Source organism: Fundulus heteroclitus, chromosome 22 (genome assembly GCF_011125445.2).
Source record: "Fundulus heteroclitus isolate FHET01 chromosome 22, MU-UCD_Fhet_4.1, whole genome shotgun sequence".
NCBI lineage: Eukaryota > Metazoa > Chordata > Actinopteri > Cyprinodontiformes > Fundulidae > Fundulus > Fundulus heteroclitus.
The window spans coordinates 33761883-33778691 of NC_046382.1; the positions used below are offsets into that span (position 1 = coordinate 33761883).

At 39.0% G+C, this 16809-nt stretch overlaps 1 protein-coding gene across 3 annotated transcripts in view; it reads left to right on the forward strand.

Moving 5' to 3' along the window:
* Positions 1 to 16809, forward strand: part of anapc1 (anaphase promoting complex subunit 1) — a 76160-nt gene that overhangs the window by 41324 nt on the left and 18027 nt on the right. For 2 of the 3 annotated variants that reach the window (XM_021324477.2, XM_012878405.3), the window contains 13 exons: positions 780 to 920; positions 3200 to 3352; positions 3458 to 3539; positions 6347 to 6438; positions 6999 to 7133; positions 7256 to 7338; positions 9706 to 9784; positions 9894 to 9968; positions 11340 to 11392; positions 11571 to 11724; positions 11850 to 12046; positions 15325 to 15411; positions 15671 to 15788. In XM_021324477.2, coding sequence (XP_021180152.2) covers positions 780 to 920; positions 3200 to 3352; positions 3458 to 3539; positions 6347 to 6438; positions 6999 to 7133; positions 7256 to 7338; positions 9706 to 9784; positions 9894 to 9968; positions 11340 to 11392; positions 11571 to 11724; positions 11850 to 12046; positions 15325 to 15411; positions 15671 to 15788 — 1449 coding nt within the window. The remainder of the gene's footprint in view (positions 1 to 779; positions 921 to 3199; positions 3353 to 3457; positions 3540 to 6346; positions 6439 to 6998; positions 7134 to 7255; positions 7339 to 9705; positions 9785 to 9893; positions 9969 to 11339; positions 11393 to 11570; positions 11725 to 11849; positions 12047 to 15324; positions 15412 to 15670; positions 15789 to 16809) is intronic. The other variant, XM_012878407.3, reaches the window with a different exon arrangement.

Genomic DNA, 16809 nt, shown 5'->3' on the forward strand with positions numbered 1-16809 from the left:
TGTTAAAACAATATTTAATTTATGAGCCCTGGCGGGTCAAAGGTCGACCAAGTTGATTTTACTTGCCATCTGATTTCTCTGAGCTTCTCTGCCCAAAACTGCTGCAGCACAATATTTATTTTAAGGATTCTTGGAGGTTATAAAAAACTTTGAACAGCACACGATGGAGATTGCCTTAAATCAAACCTTTGAACATATGAACTCTTTATCCTGGAAAGTACCTTGAAAACATTTGCTGTGAGTTAGTGTGATGTGACGGGGCGCTCTCCTTGTTCTCAGAAGTAATTTTTTTTTTTTTACTTAACAACAACAAAAGTAACAATCTAAATGGTGTGTTTTTTCTCTTTTAAAAAAGAATTGTTATAGGGGCAAAACCAAATAAAACGCTGTGATGTCTACCTTGACATATTTGCCATTATATTTTTATTCTTAACAAGCATAAGCATAATGGCAGCAGATGTCTGCTGCTGGATTGATAAGCATTTACATGACAAATACGGCCATTTTAAGTCACGCATGTTTTGCAAGGAATGAACGAGCAGTGCTATTTATTGGCTCCTTGAAGGGGCCTCCTATTTCTCTGTGGAAGATTTAACTAATAGCTGAATTAAGTACCCAGGGAAAGGGCAGGTGGGTGCCGGTATCTGCAGGAAATGGAGTTTAGATGCGATCTTTTGCTCAAAAAAGTTCATGTTGTTACTACTCATCAGTAAAAAACATTCTAAGTGTTCTATAATAAGACAGATCATCTTTTTTTTTTTTTTTGTGCTCCTCCTTAGGTGGACTCTGCCTGGATTGCGTACAACAAGCCGAAGAGCCCTGAGCTGGCTAACGAGTACGCAGGCTTTCTCATGGCCCTCGGCCTCAACGGACACCTCACCAAGTTGGCTACGCTCAACATACATGACTATCTCACCAAGGTTTGCAAAAAAAAAAAAAAAAAAAGAGCGTTGAACCTTTTCTGTTTCATTGTTAAAGCTGTAAATCCTACAAACACACACTGTTAGAAATACGATATATTGGTGCTAATGATCATCTCTGCCATACGGCTCAGTTTAACCTAGAGGTTGCTCTAGGTCACTGCTGGAACAGTAATTGAAGAACGTGCAGTAAACACAAGCATACATGGGAAGGAGACTCTCCCCTTCGCTTTAGTTTGATTGCACTCACACAGCAACATGCTCACCTCTCTTTAGGTGTGCAGAAACGAGGCCTGTAGACGTGCATCAAAGCCTGGCAGCTAGTCAAAGTGAAACTCTGGCTTCTGAGAAATTAGAAATAAGACGAGTCTTTCCCACTTTCAAGGGAGAACAACAGGATGCCGCGAGTCAAGTCTCGCTTTTTCTTTAATAGAAAAGTCAGTACAGAGATCTGGATGAAGACGAGCCACAGCAACAAACGAACGGCAGGTATCCATTTAGCACTTAGGACTCATTTTGATTCAGAATGTGAGATCAAGTTGTTGTTGGTAGTTGTCGGTGTGCATCCCCTGTGACTCATCTGTGTAAATATGCAGTGTAAGATGGTCCTCTCAAAGATTTGGCTACACTAAAGCTGCACACGCACGTTTTCATTCAGGCCCCATTGCAAGCAGCAAGGCTGGCTTTGGCTTTCAAGCGAGATTTAAATTAGACTCAATCTTGTTTTTGATAAAGGTTTTATTGCTGACTTTGTGTCCATGTATTGTTCGTCTACATGCACATTAACCTAGTAGTTATCACCTTAGCGTATTAATGGAAATAAAGTAATCACATTCTGCAATAAATTCTAAATTGCAAATCGTAGACCAACCAGGAAGTGTTCACAATATCCTTTTACATATTCACAAAGATGGATATTAACAGCCCAACCCAACAGCCGGCAGTGTGAATGAAAGTTGTGAACATGGTTGACAGCGACGCGAGTTCGTAGGTGGTGGTTTTCTTTTGGTTTCAACTTTCGCTGTAGGAGAGAATTTACGCCGATATTCAAATGAACCGTTTGTAAGGTTTGTGCACGGCTGTGGTTTTAAAGAGAATTTTGAGTTTTGTTCTCAGTCACGCAGATCGTTCGTCTCCGGGCTCCAACTGCATTTCACAAACATGATGTCAGCAATGCGTCCTCATAATTCGCTGTAACTTTTCAACACTACCGCTTTATGGCAGAAAGACTTATTCGGTTCATTCAACAGACAGTTTTTAAACTATTAAATCACCTACTGCATAAAGCTTTCAAATAAATGTCGTCCACAAAAACTATTGCACCTTAATAGATTTCAGGTTAAGCACAAATAGCCAATAAATGCACTAAGCAGAAGAGATCTTATTAGTGTCAGTGAAAAACTGCAGTGGAGTTCACAAGTCAAAAATAATTTTAAATCAACAGTAAGAATTTTGATAAATGTATTTAAATTTGCGCATTAAAAACAAAAATGTGCCATGCTCCAAAAAACACTTAATGTATAAACTTGTGACATGCGGCCAATGTGAGCTGTACTTCAGTGTCATCCAGCATTCAAGAGGATGTTGTACATGTTGCATGTCGGGCGCCATTCAGCACGATTCTGTGATAAATTAATAACCACAGGGTTCATATTTCATCTGGAAAAGTACTTGATTTCATTCTGTCTCTGTCTGTCTTTCTTTTTTATTCCTTCTTCACTCCTTTCACTCTTCCTTGTGCTTTTTCTTGTGTCTCTCCCTTTGTCATTCCTTCCATCTGTCATTCCTACCTCGCTTCCTCGTGTCCTGTCATCATTCTTTCTTTGTGCCCTTCCTCCTTCCCTTTCTTTCAGTTGTCTTTCCTTCCCTAATTACTTTCCTCTTTCCTTGCGTTCGTCCTTCTTTCCTTACTTCTTACTTTCCTTGGTTCCTACCTCTCCTTTGGTTCTACCTTCTTTGTGTCCCACATCCCGTCCTTCTTTCCTTTCTTGTGTCCTTCACTTTCTTCCCTCCAATGTGTTCTTCCTTTTTTCCTTCCTTGTGTCCTACACTCCTCCCCTGTGTCCATTTTTCCGTCCTTCCAGTTTCTGTCTTTGCTGGTATAATATCTAAATCATTCTCACTATAGAAATGTTTCCACTAGATTCATAGTGAATTTCTATTATTTCAAACTGAGAAGTCTGGAAATTATGGAAATGTTGCATTTTCTAAAATTAGTCATTAATGTAAAAAACAAAAACAAATCTTAGCTTTTGACTGTCTTTCCTTGTCTCTGGCAGGGCCATGAGATGACCAGCATTGGACTCCTACTAGGCGTTTCTTCTGCCAAGCTGGGCACCATGGACATGTCAATCACCCGACTGCTCAGTATTCACATTCCTGCCCTTCTCCCACCCACCTCCACTGAGCTGGACGTGCCACACAATGTTCAGGTGAGACTGAGTGCATGGTAGATATGAGTGAAGATCATCAAAATCTAAAAATATGCACAAAAACAACAGAGAAGTACTTTGGTGGTCTCACTGTCTGTCCTTCAGGTTGCTGCTGTCATTGGTATTGGGCTGGTGTACCAGGGAACAGGACACAGACACAACGCTGAAGTCTTGCTGTCTGAGATAGGTCTGTGTTGCTTTCCTCTATTAAAAAGAATTTGAACAGACATTTACTGTTTTAAACATTTATTAAATCTGTACATGTTTAAGGCGTACAGTTATCCAGAATTCATACTTTATAATTACCATTGGTTAGGCATATTTTTCATCCAAAAGCAGTTATGTAGAAAATGAGGAAACTAAGGTAAACCATTTAAAAATTTTCTTCAAGATGTAAATAGAAAATGTATTTTTATGCAAAGGACTGATTAGGAAACCCCTCATTTTGTTCCTGCATAAAATGGCTAAAATTACTCTTGTGCGTATCAAATCTTCACAAGCAAGGCCTTTATACTACATGGTAATTTGTTTGTTTCTCTTTTTGGTTGATTTGTTGTTATTAAAGAAATTAAAAGAAAGCTAAGTTAGCTCAAATAATAGTTGTATTATTTAAATATCAAGTTAAAACTAAAATGGCTGGAGTTACTGCAGAGTAGCCAGCATTCAGACCAAATTTCTGTATGTAATGGAATAAGTAAATTAGGTGCTTTAAAAACAGTATAAACATTAAAACATGATAAAAATGACAAGAGTAAATGAAATGATAAAAATGGTTAAAAACATTTAAGTCATATCTAAAAAAAAAAAAAAACATCTTAATGTAAGGCGTAGTGGAATAAAAATGCCTTCAGCTGTTGTTTGAATACGTCCAGCCTCTGAAGACGGTGTAAAAACAGAGGAAGTTGTTTCCAGCGTCTGGAATGAATTATCCTCTGTGTTTATTTAAAGACCTCGTGGCTGTAGTTGGAGTATGTGGCTTTAAAGGGTAACTCACCCCCATATTAAATTTAGTTTTTGATATTAAATGTTAACTCCAGTGTCTTATAGTACTGTCTACTTACGTGTCTCTAAAAGACTGTTCTGTGGCGAAGACCACCTAATGTCGACCTTGTCACTTTGTGTTGGAACATGTCACTTTCCCTTGTCCTGACCACAGTCCTCTGCCTAACCCCCACCACTCATTCCCACACTTAGCTGTGTGTCTTTTGGAACCTGCCACTTTTGTGACATTTTTCAAAATTTGTCATGGGGCGGGGTCATGCCTTAATATAACTTCACCCATGAGTTACCATTTAATGATTTAGCAATATAGGAAGGAGCTTGTTCAGCATGCTGAACCCGTAAAGTTAAAGGATTCTGAAATGAACAGGTAACCAGTCCAAAGATAATAAAACGGTATTATTGTTAAAAAAAAAATGAGAGAAGAAAAAAAAAAGAAAAGAAAAGTGAAGTAGGTCCTCTGGCTGAGTTCTTCTTTGTTAAAAGGTATTAATTTCAGCCCTTTTCTTTGTTCCAGTTAAGAATCTTACTGCAAATATTTATAGCAGCTTAAGGTGATCAAGGGGATTTTTTTGTTGATACATGTCAAAAGTTGGTTACAAGAGTCTAGATGAGAATATATAAAACCACAAATATCAATCTTAAGTTCCTGGTTTGACAGCAACAATCTTATTTGGAAATTTCTCTCAAATGACAAATGGTTTTCAGTGACCTTCAAGAGAAATTAGTTCGGGGGGGGGGGGGGGGAAACACCAAAATTTCTTCAATTTTGCTTCACGGCAAAATTCAAATGATGAATCAGAGGAAATGGTGAGAGTTCAGTGGAAAGTTGTTGTTGTTTTTTTTAACCAGTATGTAATTTCTTTTAGACACAAGCGATTCAGACAGTAATTGGAGTTTTGGATGAATGAGTACAGTTGAAAGTCATCACCATAAAAGTGACAAAAGATATTATGAATTATGAGTTGTACCAATGGTCTGTTAGGTTTATATGGACAGAGACACTTACATTTGAGAAGTAAGGCTTGCAGCAATCTAAAACTAGGGCTGGGTATCGATTAAAATTTCAGGAATCAATTAAATTCCGATTCTCAAGATTTGGAATCGATTCAAGCTCAAAATGAATTGCTGGTATTAAATTACCCTTTAGCCCCTGATTGCTTCCTGGGTGCTGTAAAAGCAGCCTACTGCTCCCTAAGGGTTGGGTCAAATGCAAAAGACACATTTAATTGGAATGCACAATTGCAATGACATATAAACATTTCTTTCTTTGTAAATTAGCAGAACTTGAATGTTGAATGTTAACAATTTCAAGAAAATACATTTGAGCACTTGGTTTGTAAAGACTGATAATTTCATGTTTTTTTTTTTTTTTTTACCTCATATTCTAGAGAAACTGGAGCTTTTAGATTGTCAGAGTTTAAATATTGTGTTCTTTTGTATGCTTGGACATATTGGCCTTTTTTTTAAAAAAAAAGCACTGCTAAGAGAACCCTAATGATAAACTCGCCACATGACAAATCCCATTTTGATAAATGAGTGGGGTGAGTAACAAACTACACAAAATGAGAGTCCTGTTGTAAATAGACAGATTGGTCATTCAAAGCTTACACATGTTTTTTTTTTTTGTTTTTTGTTTTTTTTACTAGGTGAAGAACCACCAGCTTATCAGTTTTAATCTACGAGTCTCATAGTGAAACTTATCTTAGTGTGATGTTCTGGTTCATGTGTCACAAGGCAACGGTTTTATAGGGACAATAGTTTTGAGAAGGTTTTTGATAATGTGCCACATCATAAAAGTCTTTTTTTATTATTGTACATTCATGTTACAAGTAGTTTTCTATGAATTTTGGCTCATTCATTCATCCAACTATTTATTTAGTTTTAATATTTTAACTGATCTCTGCTGTTTGCTGCTCCCTGTGGCCATGATATAGTTTATGTTTTTGGTTATGTGACGATGGAATTAAACTAATACTTGTGGTTTTTTTAAAGGTCGACCCCCAGGTCCTGAGATGGAGTACTGTACTGACAGGGAGTCCTATTCACTCGCTGCTGGACTTGCTCTCGGCATGGTTTGTCTTGGGGTGAGTCCTCTTAAGACACAGTTTGTGACACAAATAGTAGCGGCCGGTAATGTGGAGGTGTCCGTCTGGGTTGATTTAAACTAGCCTTTTAATAAGAAATCTGCAGTGACAATTATTTACAAAGTAGTTAAAATCTCGTTTTAGCCGTATATTTATTCATTGAAGTAGTAATTTTATTTTTATAGATTTGTCCTATATTAATTCATATTGTTAAGGAGGATAACGATTTTTCTCAAATGTTTTATTTCTTATTGGTTGTTAATAAATGCTTGGATGGTGCTGCTTTCTTTCAGAGAAAACGTGCCATCTTCAGCACTGTACATTTTTTTCTTATTAAATTCACCTTTCTTGCTTCCATTGCTTCTGATTTTTTTGTTTTCTTCAAAATGTCTAACCTTTCCTCATACGTAGATATTTCAACAATATTGAAAATCGTAGCCCATTGAAATATTTCAATATTTTCTGTTCAGTCTATTTCATTTTTGTTACCTCCTTCACCCCCCCCCCCCCCTCCCAATAATTGGACTTCTCTCCATTACCATTTCATCTTTGTGTTTCAGCATGGCAGCAACCTGATTGGGATGACTGACCTCAATGTGCCTGAACAGCTGTACCAGTACATGGTCGGGGGCCATCGCAGAGCTCAGGCTGGGGCCAGCAGGGAGAGACACAAGTCTCCGAGTTATCAGATCAAGGTAGACAGAAACATAGAAGGGAAAAAAGTTACAGAATTAATGGAAAAAAAACAATTTCAAATTTCAGTGTCGTAAAAATGGCAAACACCAATGAAGTTTCATTCCATAACAAAATGTTTCAGGAGGGTGATACGATAAATGTAGACGTGACTTGTCCTGGGGCCACACTGGCCCTCGCCATGATCTACCTCAAGACCAACAACAGGTAAAGAAATGAAGCAAAGTAATATATTTTCATCTTTGTAAAGGGACACCTGCCTTTTGTTGTTCGTAACACGGCACTTTGCTGGAGCAATTATACCCCTTGAACCTTTTCACATTTTATCATGTTATAGCTACAAATTGCAGGGTAATTTATAATGATTTTATGATGTGACAAAGTAGCATATAATTGTGAGATGACAGGAAAAGAATGCATGGATGCTAAAAAGTTGGCTAGTTAGTCTTTACATTTGCAGCTTTAGGTCTTTTTGTGGTTTGTCTTTGAAAGCTTTGCACATCTGTGCATTGCACAAGTTTTGAAGTTAAATATTTATTTTCTTTCCCATATATGCCCTTACAATTGTAAAGTGACATGTAAAATGAGTTATCTTTTATTTACCGCGGTTGCCTCTATAGGCTCCATTTGTCAGTTCATGAGAGAGTGATTCAGGCCGAATCCTCTGGGCGTGCGCTTGGATGTGACGCGCCGCATGCTCTCGTTCACCTGGCTACTTTGAGAGTCTATGCCACCATTGAGGCAACATGGTTGACTGTTTTAGAAGACGTAACACAAAAGACTAGCAACAAGCGCATCTTAGACCCCATAACAGTCTCCATACAAGAGTTAAAAGATTAATTGTCTAATGCAACGCAAAGGGCAAAATTGGAGTCTGATAAGCGATGGAACAAGACCAGGGTAAATTTCAGGGCATTCATAGTGGGGTTTGCAGCTGGGACAAGGCAGCAGCAGCTGTCACAGAAAAATAACATAGAAAAAAGATGAGAAGTTGCTCTTTTAAAAAATGAATAAATCGGTGGAGCAGGGGTCCAAAAAGTCGCTGACAACAGCGCTGCTGTGACAGAGAGGGGGTGAGAGGAGTGTGTCCGTCTTTTTCCCCCTTGCAACTGCAATCTGTGGGAGTTTCAGCCAGAGACCCGAGAGAGCCACATAAACTGCATGGATTGTTTTTGCTATCAAGAGTGACCAAAACCTTTGCGATCACTGAGCTAGCAGGCCAGGCCACAGTCCTGGCCACCGGGAACCCGCCCCTGTCTACGCTATTGACCAACAAAAAGGGTAGCTATGTTTTTCCCCTAAGAAATGACTATTGACTAATAATTAAATATTTCTGTTCAAAATAAAATATTATTTCTATATATTATATAATAAAATAAAATTTCTAACTTTCTTACCCGAGAAGACATTATGCTTAAAAAAAGGCACTTGAAGTCGCAATGGCAGATGCTAGCTTTTTTTTTTTTCTCTTTTTTTTTTTTTTCTCTTCCATGCATGTGCACAACACTGGTGTCATTTTAACATTTCACCAGAGGGGGCAGGCGTCAGCAGAAATCCTGGAACTTGCGCATTGCACCTTTAAATTGTTACCAATTACTTATCCACCTAAGCTGTGAGTCTCGGCAGCTCCTCCAGAGTTACCCCGGGCCACTTTGCTGCTTTTCTAATTAATGCTGTTAATGCCCTTCCCAGCCTTTCTGTTTAGGGTGGATGTTGCTATATCTTTGAAGGCAGTTGATTACACTGGATTTTATCAGATTACTAGATTAAAGGGGGCATTGCACACTCTTCAGATTATAATTTGTAAAAATGTTTTGCAATCGTGTATCATTTTTGTTCATTTCCTCCATTATATGCTTCTTTGTGTTCAATTTTTATAAAAGTGCACTGAGGTTTGGTCGTCACGGGGGAAGAAAATTTAGTTTCTGTGCTTTTTGCACGGAACTGTTACATTAAGCATTTTTCTGTTTTTTTAAGTACCTAACCCCCTTGTTGATCGAAACAGTAATTTCCAGTATATCTTTTCTTTTGCTATATAGATGTAGTTTTTATAAGGTTTGCTGCTGAAGAGCTTCTGTGTTGTGCCGCCTTGTATTTTCTTCTCTACTCTGACTTTGAAATCAGTGTCAGCATCTTTTCCTGAATGTTGCCCTGTTTTAACTACATCTGGATGAAAAATAAGTGAGGGGATTGGTGGTACAGCTAAAAGCTGTACCACCAATGCGCTGCACAAAAAACATACTTCAAATGTTTGTCTGATTGGGTTTCTTCACTCAGATTGTGGATTTGCACATAACATATTCTTTGATTCGTGCAAATAATATACTGCTTTAAATCTTTAGATTTTTTTAAATCTTTTTAAATGTTGCTAAATCCGGTTACCTCTTCTCCATGTGAACCTGAGAGCATCTTAACCTGACGACAGAGAAAGACTCCTCCACCTCCCGACTGTATATTTGGTCAAGGGGTTCCTAATTTCTCCAAGGCTCGCCTGACTTTGTCTGCCTGTTGGTGGAGAGGGTGTTGAGGGAGGGTATTAACACTCCCTTTTCTCATCCCGGTTCTGCCCATTAGGTCGATTGCTGATTGGCTGAAACCTCCAGACACCTGGTTTCTGCTGGACTTCATTAAGCCAGAGTTTCTGCTGCTGAGGGTTAGTGCGACGCACGCTACGTGTTTCTCCGCTCATGAGTGAGATGATATTTTTCCCACCTCTCCTAAATCTCATATACTTGCTTCTCTTCTTCTTGCCTCTCCAACAGACTCTTGCAAGGTGCATTATCATGTGGGATGAAATCCTGCCTAACACAGAGTGGGTTAAGAGTAACATACCCCAGGTGAGAAAATGCACAGAAGCAGCATTACCGATTGTACCGATGGTGGTGTAATTTTGTAAAGCTGGCATGTAGTTGTTGTAGCACGTGTAATAAGATCATGTTGGTTTGCATTTGTATAGATGTAAAGATTAAAAATGGTGAACAGTTGTCAAAATAGAGATGTCGAACACCTTTGAGTTATTATTTAAAATGCTGCTGTTGGGAACTAAAGCATCAAATCTCTCATCTCACATTGTCGTTTTTCATCGATTCGACAAAAAAAATCTCAAACCAAGGTCTCCTTTGATCCAGTTTACTATTTCTTCTCTGCTGTATTTCTGTGTGTAGATGTAACAGTGGTTCATTTCCAATGTCTAGGAGCCTTTTATGGTTGAATAATACAGAGTTTGGGGCTACGTTTCCTAATTTATAACAAACATCCCCAGAAAACGGTCAAATATGGGGCTGAAAATGCGTGCACAGGAAAGTTATTCAACAAGTTCAATTGAGCCTGGAGAACGATTGATCCGAAGTACTTGAAAAGTTTACACAAAAGTCTGGCCGTAGTCGGCACTGTTTAATAGTGGCGTTAGTGAAACTCACAAGTATTATTCCTAAACAATCCTAACATTTAAAAGTCCAAGGAAAAGGAAGATATGTGGTGAAATCAGATATCCTGATGAGGTGCCACTATACCAGCATGCTTTCAATCCAGAAAGCTTTCATCTTTTTACTTTATTGCGTTTTAGGTAATTATGAAGCGTTCAAATCAGGGGGTCGAAGCATGTTAAGTAAAATGCATTACATGTAGAGGATGTAAAATCATTTTTCCTTTTAGATTGCACTAAAAATGCAGCAAATGAAGTAAAATACATTGCGTGCAAAGCACTGGATCTCTCAATTTGGTCTTTGTGATTTTGTCTTAGCCAGTTGAGGAGTTTTTGACACAAGAGTTCTGAGTTTGAATCCCGGTTGCGTCAGGAAGTGGGTCCAGGTTTGTGTTCAACTTGTAATGACTTGCTGGAGCATAAGGAGGGCTGAAAGGACTCTCATTCGCTAACAGCTGCACAATGTTGAAGGTTATGAAGTATAAATCTGTTGGTTTACATCCTATAAGACATTTTAAATATAACTGCATCTAGGTCATGCATCTGCTTGGATGGACAGCATTTTTCTCTAAATTAAGGTGGATCGTCACAAAAATACATACAAAAAAAATGCCAAACTATACATTAAGAAATGAAGCATGCTTCAGCATTTCTGCACACGGCTGTATCTTAATGCAAAGCAAGTTCGTATGAGTTCTAAGCTATTGTAAACGTTTTAAATCGGCTCTCATAATGATATGAAGTATCAATAAAATGAAATTGTTGGAATTTTGGTTTGTTTTAGATCATGAGAGGAAATTTTGACCCCTCAGAAGATATCAATATGGACACAATGGCGTAAGTACTTCATCCAAAGCAATCCATTCAAGCTTGTGCCTTATTTTAGCATTTATACCAGACTTTTAGGGTTTCCTAAATTTTCTTTATATTCACCTTTAGTTGTCTTCTGTTATTTAAAAAAATATGTATATACTTTTATGTATTTTAAAGCTAAGTAATGTTGTGTTTGTTGCAGTCAAGCTCAAGACTACATCACAGCTGGCGCGTGTATGGCCTTGGGTTTGCGCTTTGCCGGCTCTGCCAGTTCTGATGCCTTCGACTGCCTCTATGAGTTTGCCAGGACTTTCATGAAGATGATGTCTTTTGCTGGGACAGCTGCTGTGGGTGCTGTGAGTGTTTATAATTTATTTTGAATCGCCTTTGCTAGCATATTATTTGCCACAGTCATGAAAAGTACTCCTGTACTGTTTTCTCTGTTTTTCTGTACCTTGTATGCTGCCCCCCCCCCCCTCAGCAGATGGGTTATTATAACCTACAAACATGTCTGTCAATGATTCTGCTGGCGATGTCGATGGTAATGGCTGGCACGGGGAACCTGAAGGTCCTGCAGCTCTGTCGCTTCTTTCACAAGAGGACCGGCGGCGAGATGAACTACGGCTTTCACATGGCTCATCACATGGCTCTTGGCCTGCTCTTCCTGGGAGGTGGCAGGTGAGACGAACGCAGACGCAATGATAATAAATAATATTTTTGTGTTCAAAACGCTGAAGTGACGCTCAACGTCATCGACCGATATTTAAATCATGGACAGTTGTTTGCAAATTAATATTAGAAAAAGATAGTATAACACAGAAATTCAAATATCCTTGAACCCTGCAGCTACTATTATTGATTAACGATGGTTGGTGTCAACTATTCAACTATCTCCCGTGTTAATTTTCAGAACATTTGCTTGGATCATCTTGCCTTTTATTTGATGACATGTTGATGGATGAACTCCCTTTAAGCTCCATTCTTGTCAGTGCTTCTCTGCAGTATTTGCAATTGCTTTCCAAAATACTTGTACCCTTTAAACCTTTTCACATCTACAATTAACCAATGCTTTTCTGTTCAGTCCCTATTTACCATAATCTGATAAACATAAATAATCCATTGCAACCAATTGGCTTCAGAAATCATATAATTAGTAAATAATACGTTTTTGTGTAGTTTATTCTCTGTATAAAATCAGATGTTCAACGAAGAGCTCAGGTTTCTTCGACTCGAAACAACCATCTCATGGATGCCCTGGGACACATTGCTAGTGTTGTAACATTTGTACAATGGCTGTTTCGGGCTTCTAAACATCATAGACTCTTGCCCAGTGGACCCTGCCAGGGTTGATTTGGCCCAGAGTTGCGTCCCAGAAGGAACTCAAGGATTTAATCAGTTTTTCATCTGATGTTCCCATGAGACCCACATTGGAGAAAAATAGTTAAAGCAACAGTCCTAATGGTACCACTTGAGTTTTAGGGTGGGGTTACATTTCCTGGTTTAGCATCCAGCAAGCCATGCATAATGTGACATGGTGCATGTGGAATATAGTTAAAATCCATCGCCAAAAAGAAAAAAGCAGGCAAAATGTCTTTCCATGGCGGATTTTGCAAAAGTTTTAAGAAAAGTCCAGAACAAATGAACACACAACCCACAAAATTTACATCTGCCGCTTTTGGAAAGGATCAGGTAGACCACATACAATCGTGTGTGATTGGTGGAGAAATACACAGTGGTATGTTTGGAGTACTATTTTGAGCGTATTGAATGACATGTATACACAGAAACTCTCGCATAGCCTAACCAGGTTCCTCAAACTGCTGACGTTCCCCTGCATATTTTCACCAGAAACAGCAGCTCACTCTCTGTCACTTAGATGTTACGAACGTTTTCCCCTCCAGAGTCATAATCTGATGGACTTTTTGGTTTATTCTGGTCCTACTTTATTGTAGTCTCATTAGATAAAGGGTCAATGAGTTGCAGGGACTGCAGGTTTGAATGTCATGCACTAAGGCGTGGTCTATTGTGGGTTTGCAGAGGTGAAAGGTCATACTGGAGCGCTATCATTCTTGCACCCCATCTGCTTCTCTCTGCTTATCTGCCATTCAGCCACTCACTTATTTGCATTCAACTTTTCTATTCAGATATTACTTTTTTTCCCTTTTCATTTTTTGCCTGTTTTCCATCGCTTATCTTGTGTGTTTTCAGGGCTTTTTCCCACTTCCTCCCAGTGAATTTCGCTTCCTATTTATTTAGTTGTAAAAGGAAACTAAAGAGAAAGTTGGTTCCCTTTTCATCCTAAAGTCACGCTTTGTGTCCACATCTGCATTTACCACTGCATATTCTTTTTTTTTTTGATTTCTAACAAAAAAAAAACAACCTAAGGTTTAGTTAAACATGCTTTGCATTATCAGCATATTTGGCAATATTTCTTCATAAGGCTAAGTAGAGTAGCACTTGACAGGACTGTATTGTTGTTTGCAAAACTGAAACATTGTATTGAATTTGTATTAGTTTTGTAGAAATGTCTCCGTCTGAATTTTGTTGCTGATTTCTAATATTTGGTCTGACCATGGAATGGACATTTAAACTGTCTCTTGCTTCTTATATTTGGATTACGCATGGTTAGCTTTGAAACTACTCATTAGTTTCTGTATATAGGCCCTAGAGACTGTAAAGCCATATCTTTTAATCTGAAATGTTTTAAAACCTTCATAGCAACTTGGCTGTAATGTTCAGCCTTTCTAATATTGGGTTCTAAAAGTCTTGCTCTCTGACACTTTTGCAACCTGAATGAAACAAGCATTTCTCAACTCGTCATAGAAAATAATTTCATTTGAAATGGCTTCTGTCAGCTCTCATGCTTCCTCTGACCTCGGCTTTAAACTCCTCCCTAATACTTCTCCCAGTAACAGCGTGCAAAAAGTTTGTTTTAAAATGCAACCTTAGGTGGTACTTAGGTTTGCAGTGTTCACTGACCAGAAAATGTTCATATATTTTTTTTGGTTCCGGCTGGTCAGTCACTAGCCAACGTGGATCACGCTTAAATGGTCCGATTCTAGGTACTAGCTGATTTTGGTCCATCTGTTTTTTGTTGTTTTTAATAAGATTTCATGTTCCCAGGAAAAAGTGTACATGTCAAACATTTTCAAGTTCTAGATTTCAAGCAATAGTTGCAGAAAATGGTCTGTGTAAATTACAGTACTGCACTGTTCAACTGAGGGTCTTTAACAAAACATACTAATGATATATTTATATCTATATTTAAACCTATTAATCTAATTACGTTATAGACGGCGAACCATTCATGTTTTTTGTGCTATAAGGACATAAATGCACAAAGTGTTTTGAGTGCATGTTTCTTGCCGTCACCATCCTACACCCCATAGGATAATGCAGCAGCAATTACAGATGAGTCTGTTTACGATGAAGCGCTTCCTGAAATGTGGACCTTCATGAAGTGAAGGTCCATCGTTGAATTGCATGTTCAATTGTAGGCTATAAAGAAAACTGTTCTTAAATACATTAAACATGCAAACACAGTCATTAAATGAAGAGCGACGTTCTTTACCTCAGATAACTGTTACTAAACACTCTCATATGTGACCTGTTCAGGCCTTAGCAGCTTCCTGCTGTGCAGCTTGACTTCAGGCTAATCATCCAATTAGTTAAAGCGCACACTCAGTCATCGTGTCGGCCATTATGTCTAAGAGGGACGGCCGTGGCCTTTGATTGTGTTGATTAAATTGCAACACCTTGTTTCATTAAAAATGGAGATGTAAAATGTTTTATCCTGTTTAGAAACGTCTGGTGGTGACATACTGTTTTGGCGTAAGTCTTGTGTTCAGAGTGACAAAGGCAGCGCTATCGTCGTTATCATTTTGATGCAGAACTTTATTCACTGCGAGTCCAAGATTGATAGAAATGTGTTCCTCTCATTTTGCCTTTCATTATAGATACAGCCTCAGCACTTCCAACTCAGCCATCGCAGCCCTACTCTGTGCCTTGTACCCTCACTTTCCTGCTCACAGCACCGACAACCGGTAAGACCGACACCTTTTACATGCAAGGCCGGATACAGAGAACTCTCTGCATGTAAAACATCCACCTTGGATTGAAATAGATGTTTTATTGCTTACTTGGACAGGTAATATAGTAGATACTTATACTGTTTATCAAAACTAAGAAAGTTTAGACAGATAACTGTGTTGTTCCTTATATTGAACATAGATCTTTCAGTTTTTTTAATTTGTTTTGTATGTTTTATTGAGAACTGGGTTAATGTTGCGGGCGTTTCTGCAGCTATCACCTGCAGGCCCTGCGGCACCTGGCTGTACTGGCGGCAGAGCCCCGGCTTCTGGTTCCTGTGGACGTAGACTCCCTGAAGCCTTGCTATGCTCTGTTAGAAGTCACTTATAAGGTCAGTTCACATGACACATGTAGGAACTAACCGCTTATGATCTCTTCCTCCCCCCCAAATATTTACTAAAAAGCTGACAGGACAGCCTCTGGTGAAACCCATGACTTTTTCTAAGTGGGCGGGGTTAAAGTGATGTCAGCCAATGGGCATGGGAATTTGTTGAGTTCTGGTCCGAGGTGAGGCACAGGGATTTTGGCATAGATCCAACATTGTTTGTGGTGAAGTTTCCAATTATATAGCCAATCACAGTAACAGCCGAACCTCGCCTGGATTCAGCAGAAGTTCCCCTTTTATCTTGGGCACCTACCTGGAGCCAGGCCTGGTGGTCGAGACTTTGGCTCCTGGGGCTCGCCTGGCTCAGCCAGAAGAAGTTGCAGGGTGCCCCCTTCTATGTGGGCCCACAACCTGGAGAACATCTGGATCAGGTGCAATGTAAACTGGATGGCAGGTGAGGGTGGGGGCCTTGGCTTTCTAATCCTTGGTGGCATAATTTCCCTTTGGGATTAATAAAGTATTTTTGAATGAACTGGCTTTAGGGAAATTGAATGTTTACTCTGTCCTGCTCCTACTCCAGAGTTACTCAGAGTGAGAGGCATTGGGTTGGGGCAGGCACCTTGGTTTTGGAGTTTTCCCAGTTGGGGGAAAGGGTCACCTCTTTGCAACTTAAAGTTGCAAGAGGGAATATTCTGACTGCGCCAAACATCAGTTGAGATTACCCAGCCTTACCGGAGTATCTGGATGATGTCCTGGAAGGGTTGCCATCTGGAGATTCAGTCATAGTCCTTAGGGACTAAATTAAATTTATTTTTTGTTGTAAAACCTAACGCCCAAATTCTGCTTCTGCTTTAACCCATTTATTCAAATTTATGGTTCATTCTACTTCTTCTTGGCAAGAAGAGGATTTTTGGCACTGTTATACAGTCTTCCTTACTAGCAATTCTCCTCCTGTCCTTATACAGTAATAAACTGTATTAAAACGTTACAAAAGAGAAAATGCCTCTCAAGAAATATGCGTGAAGTT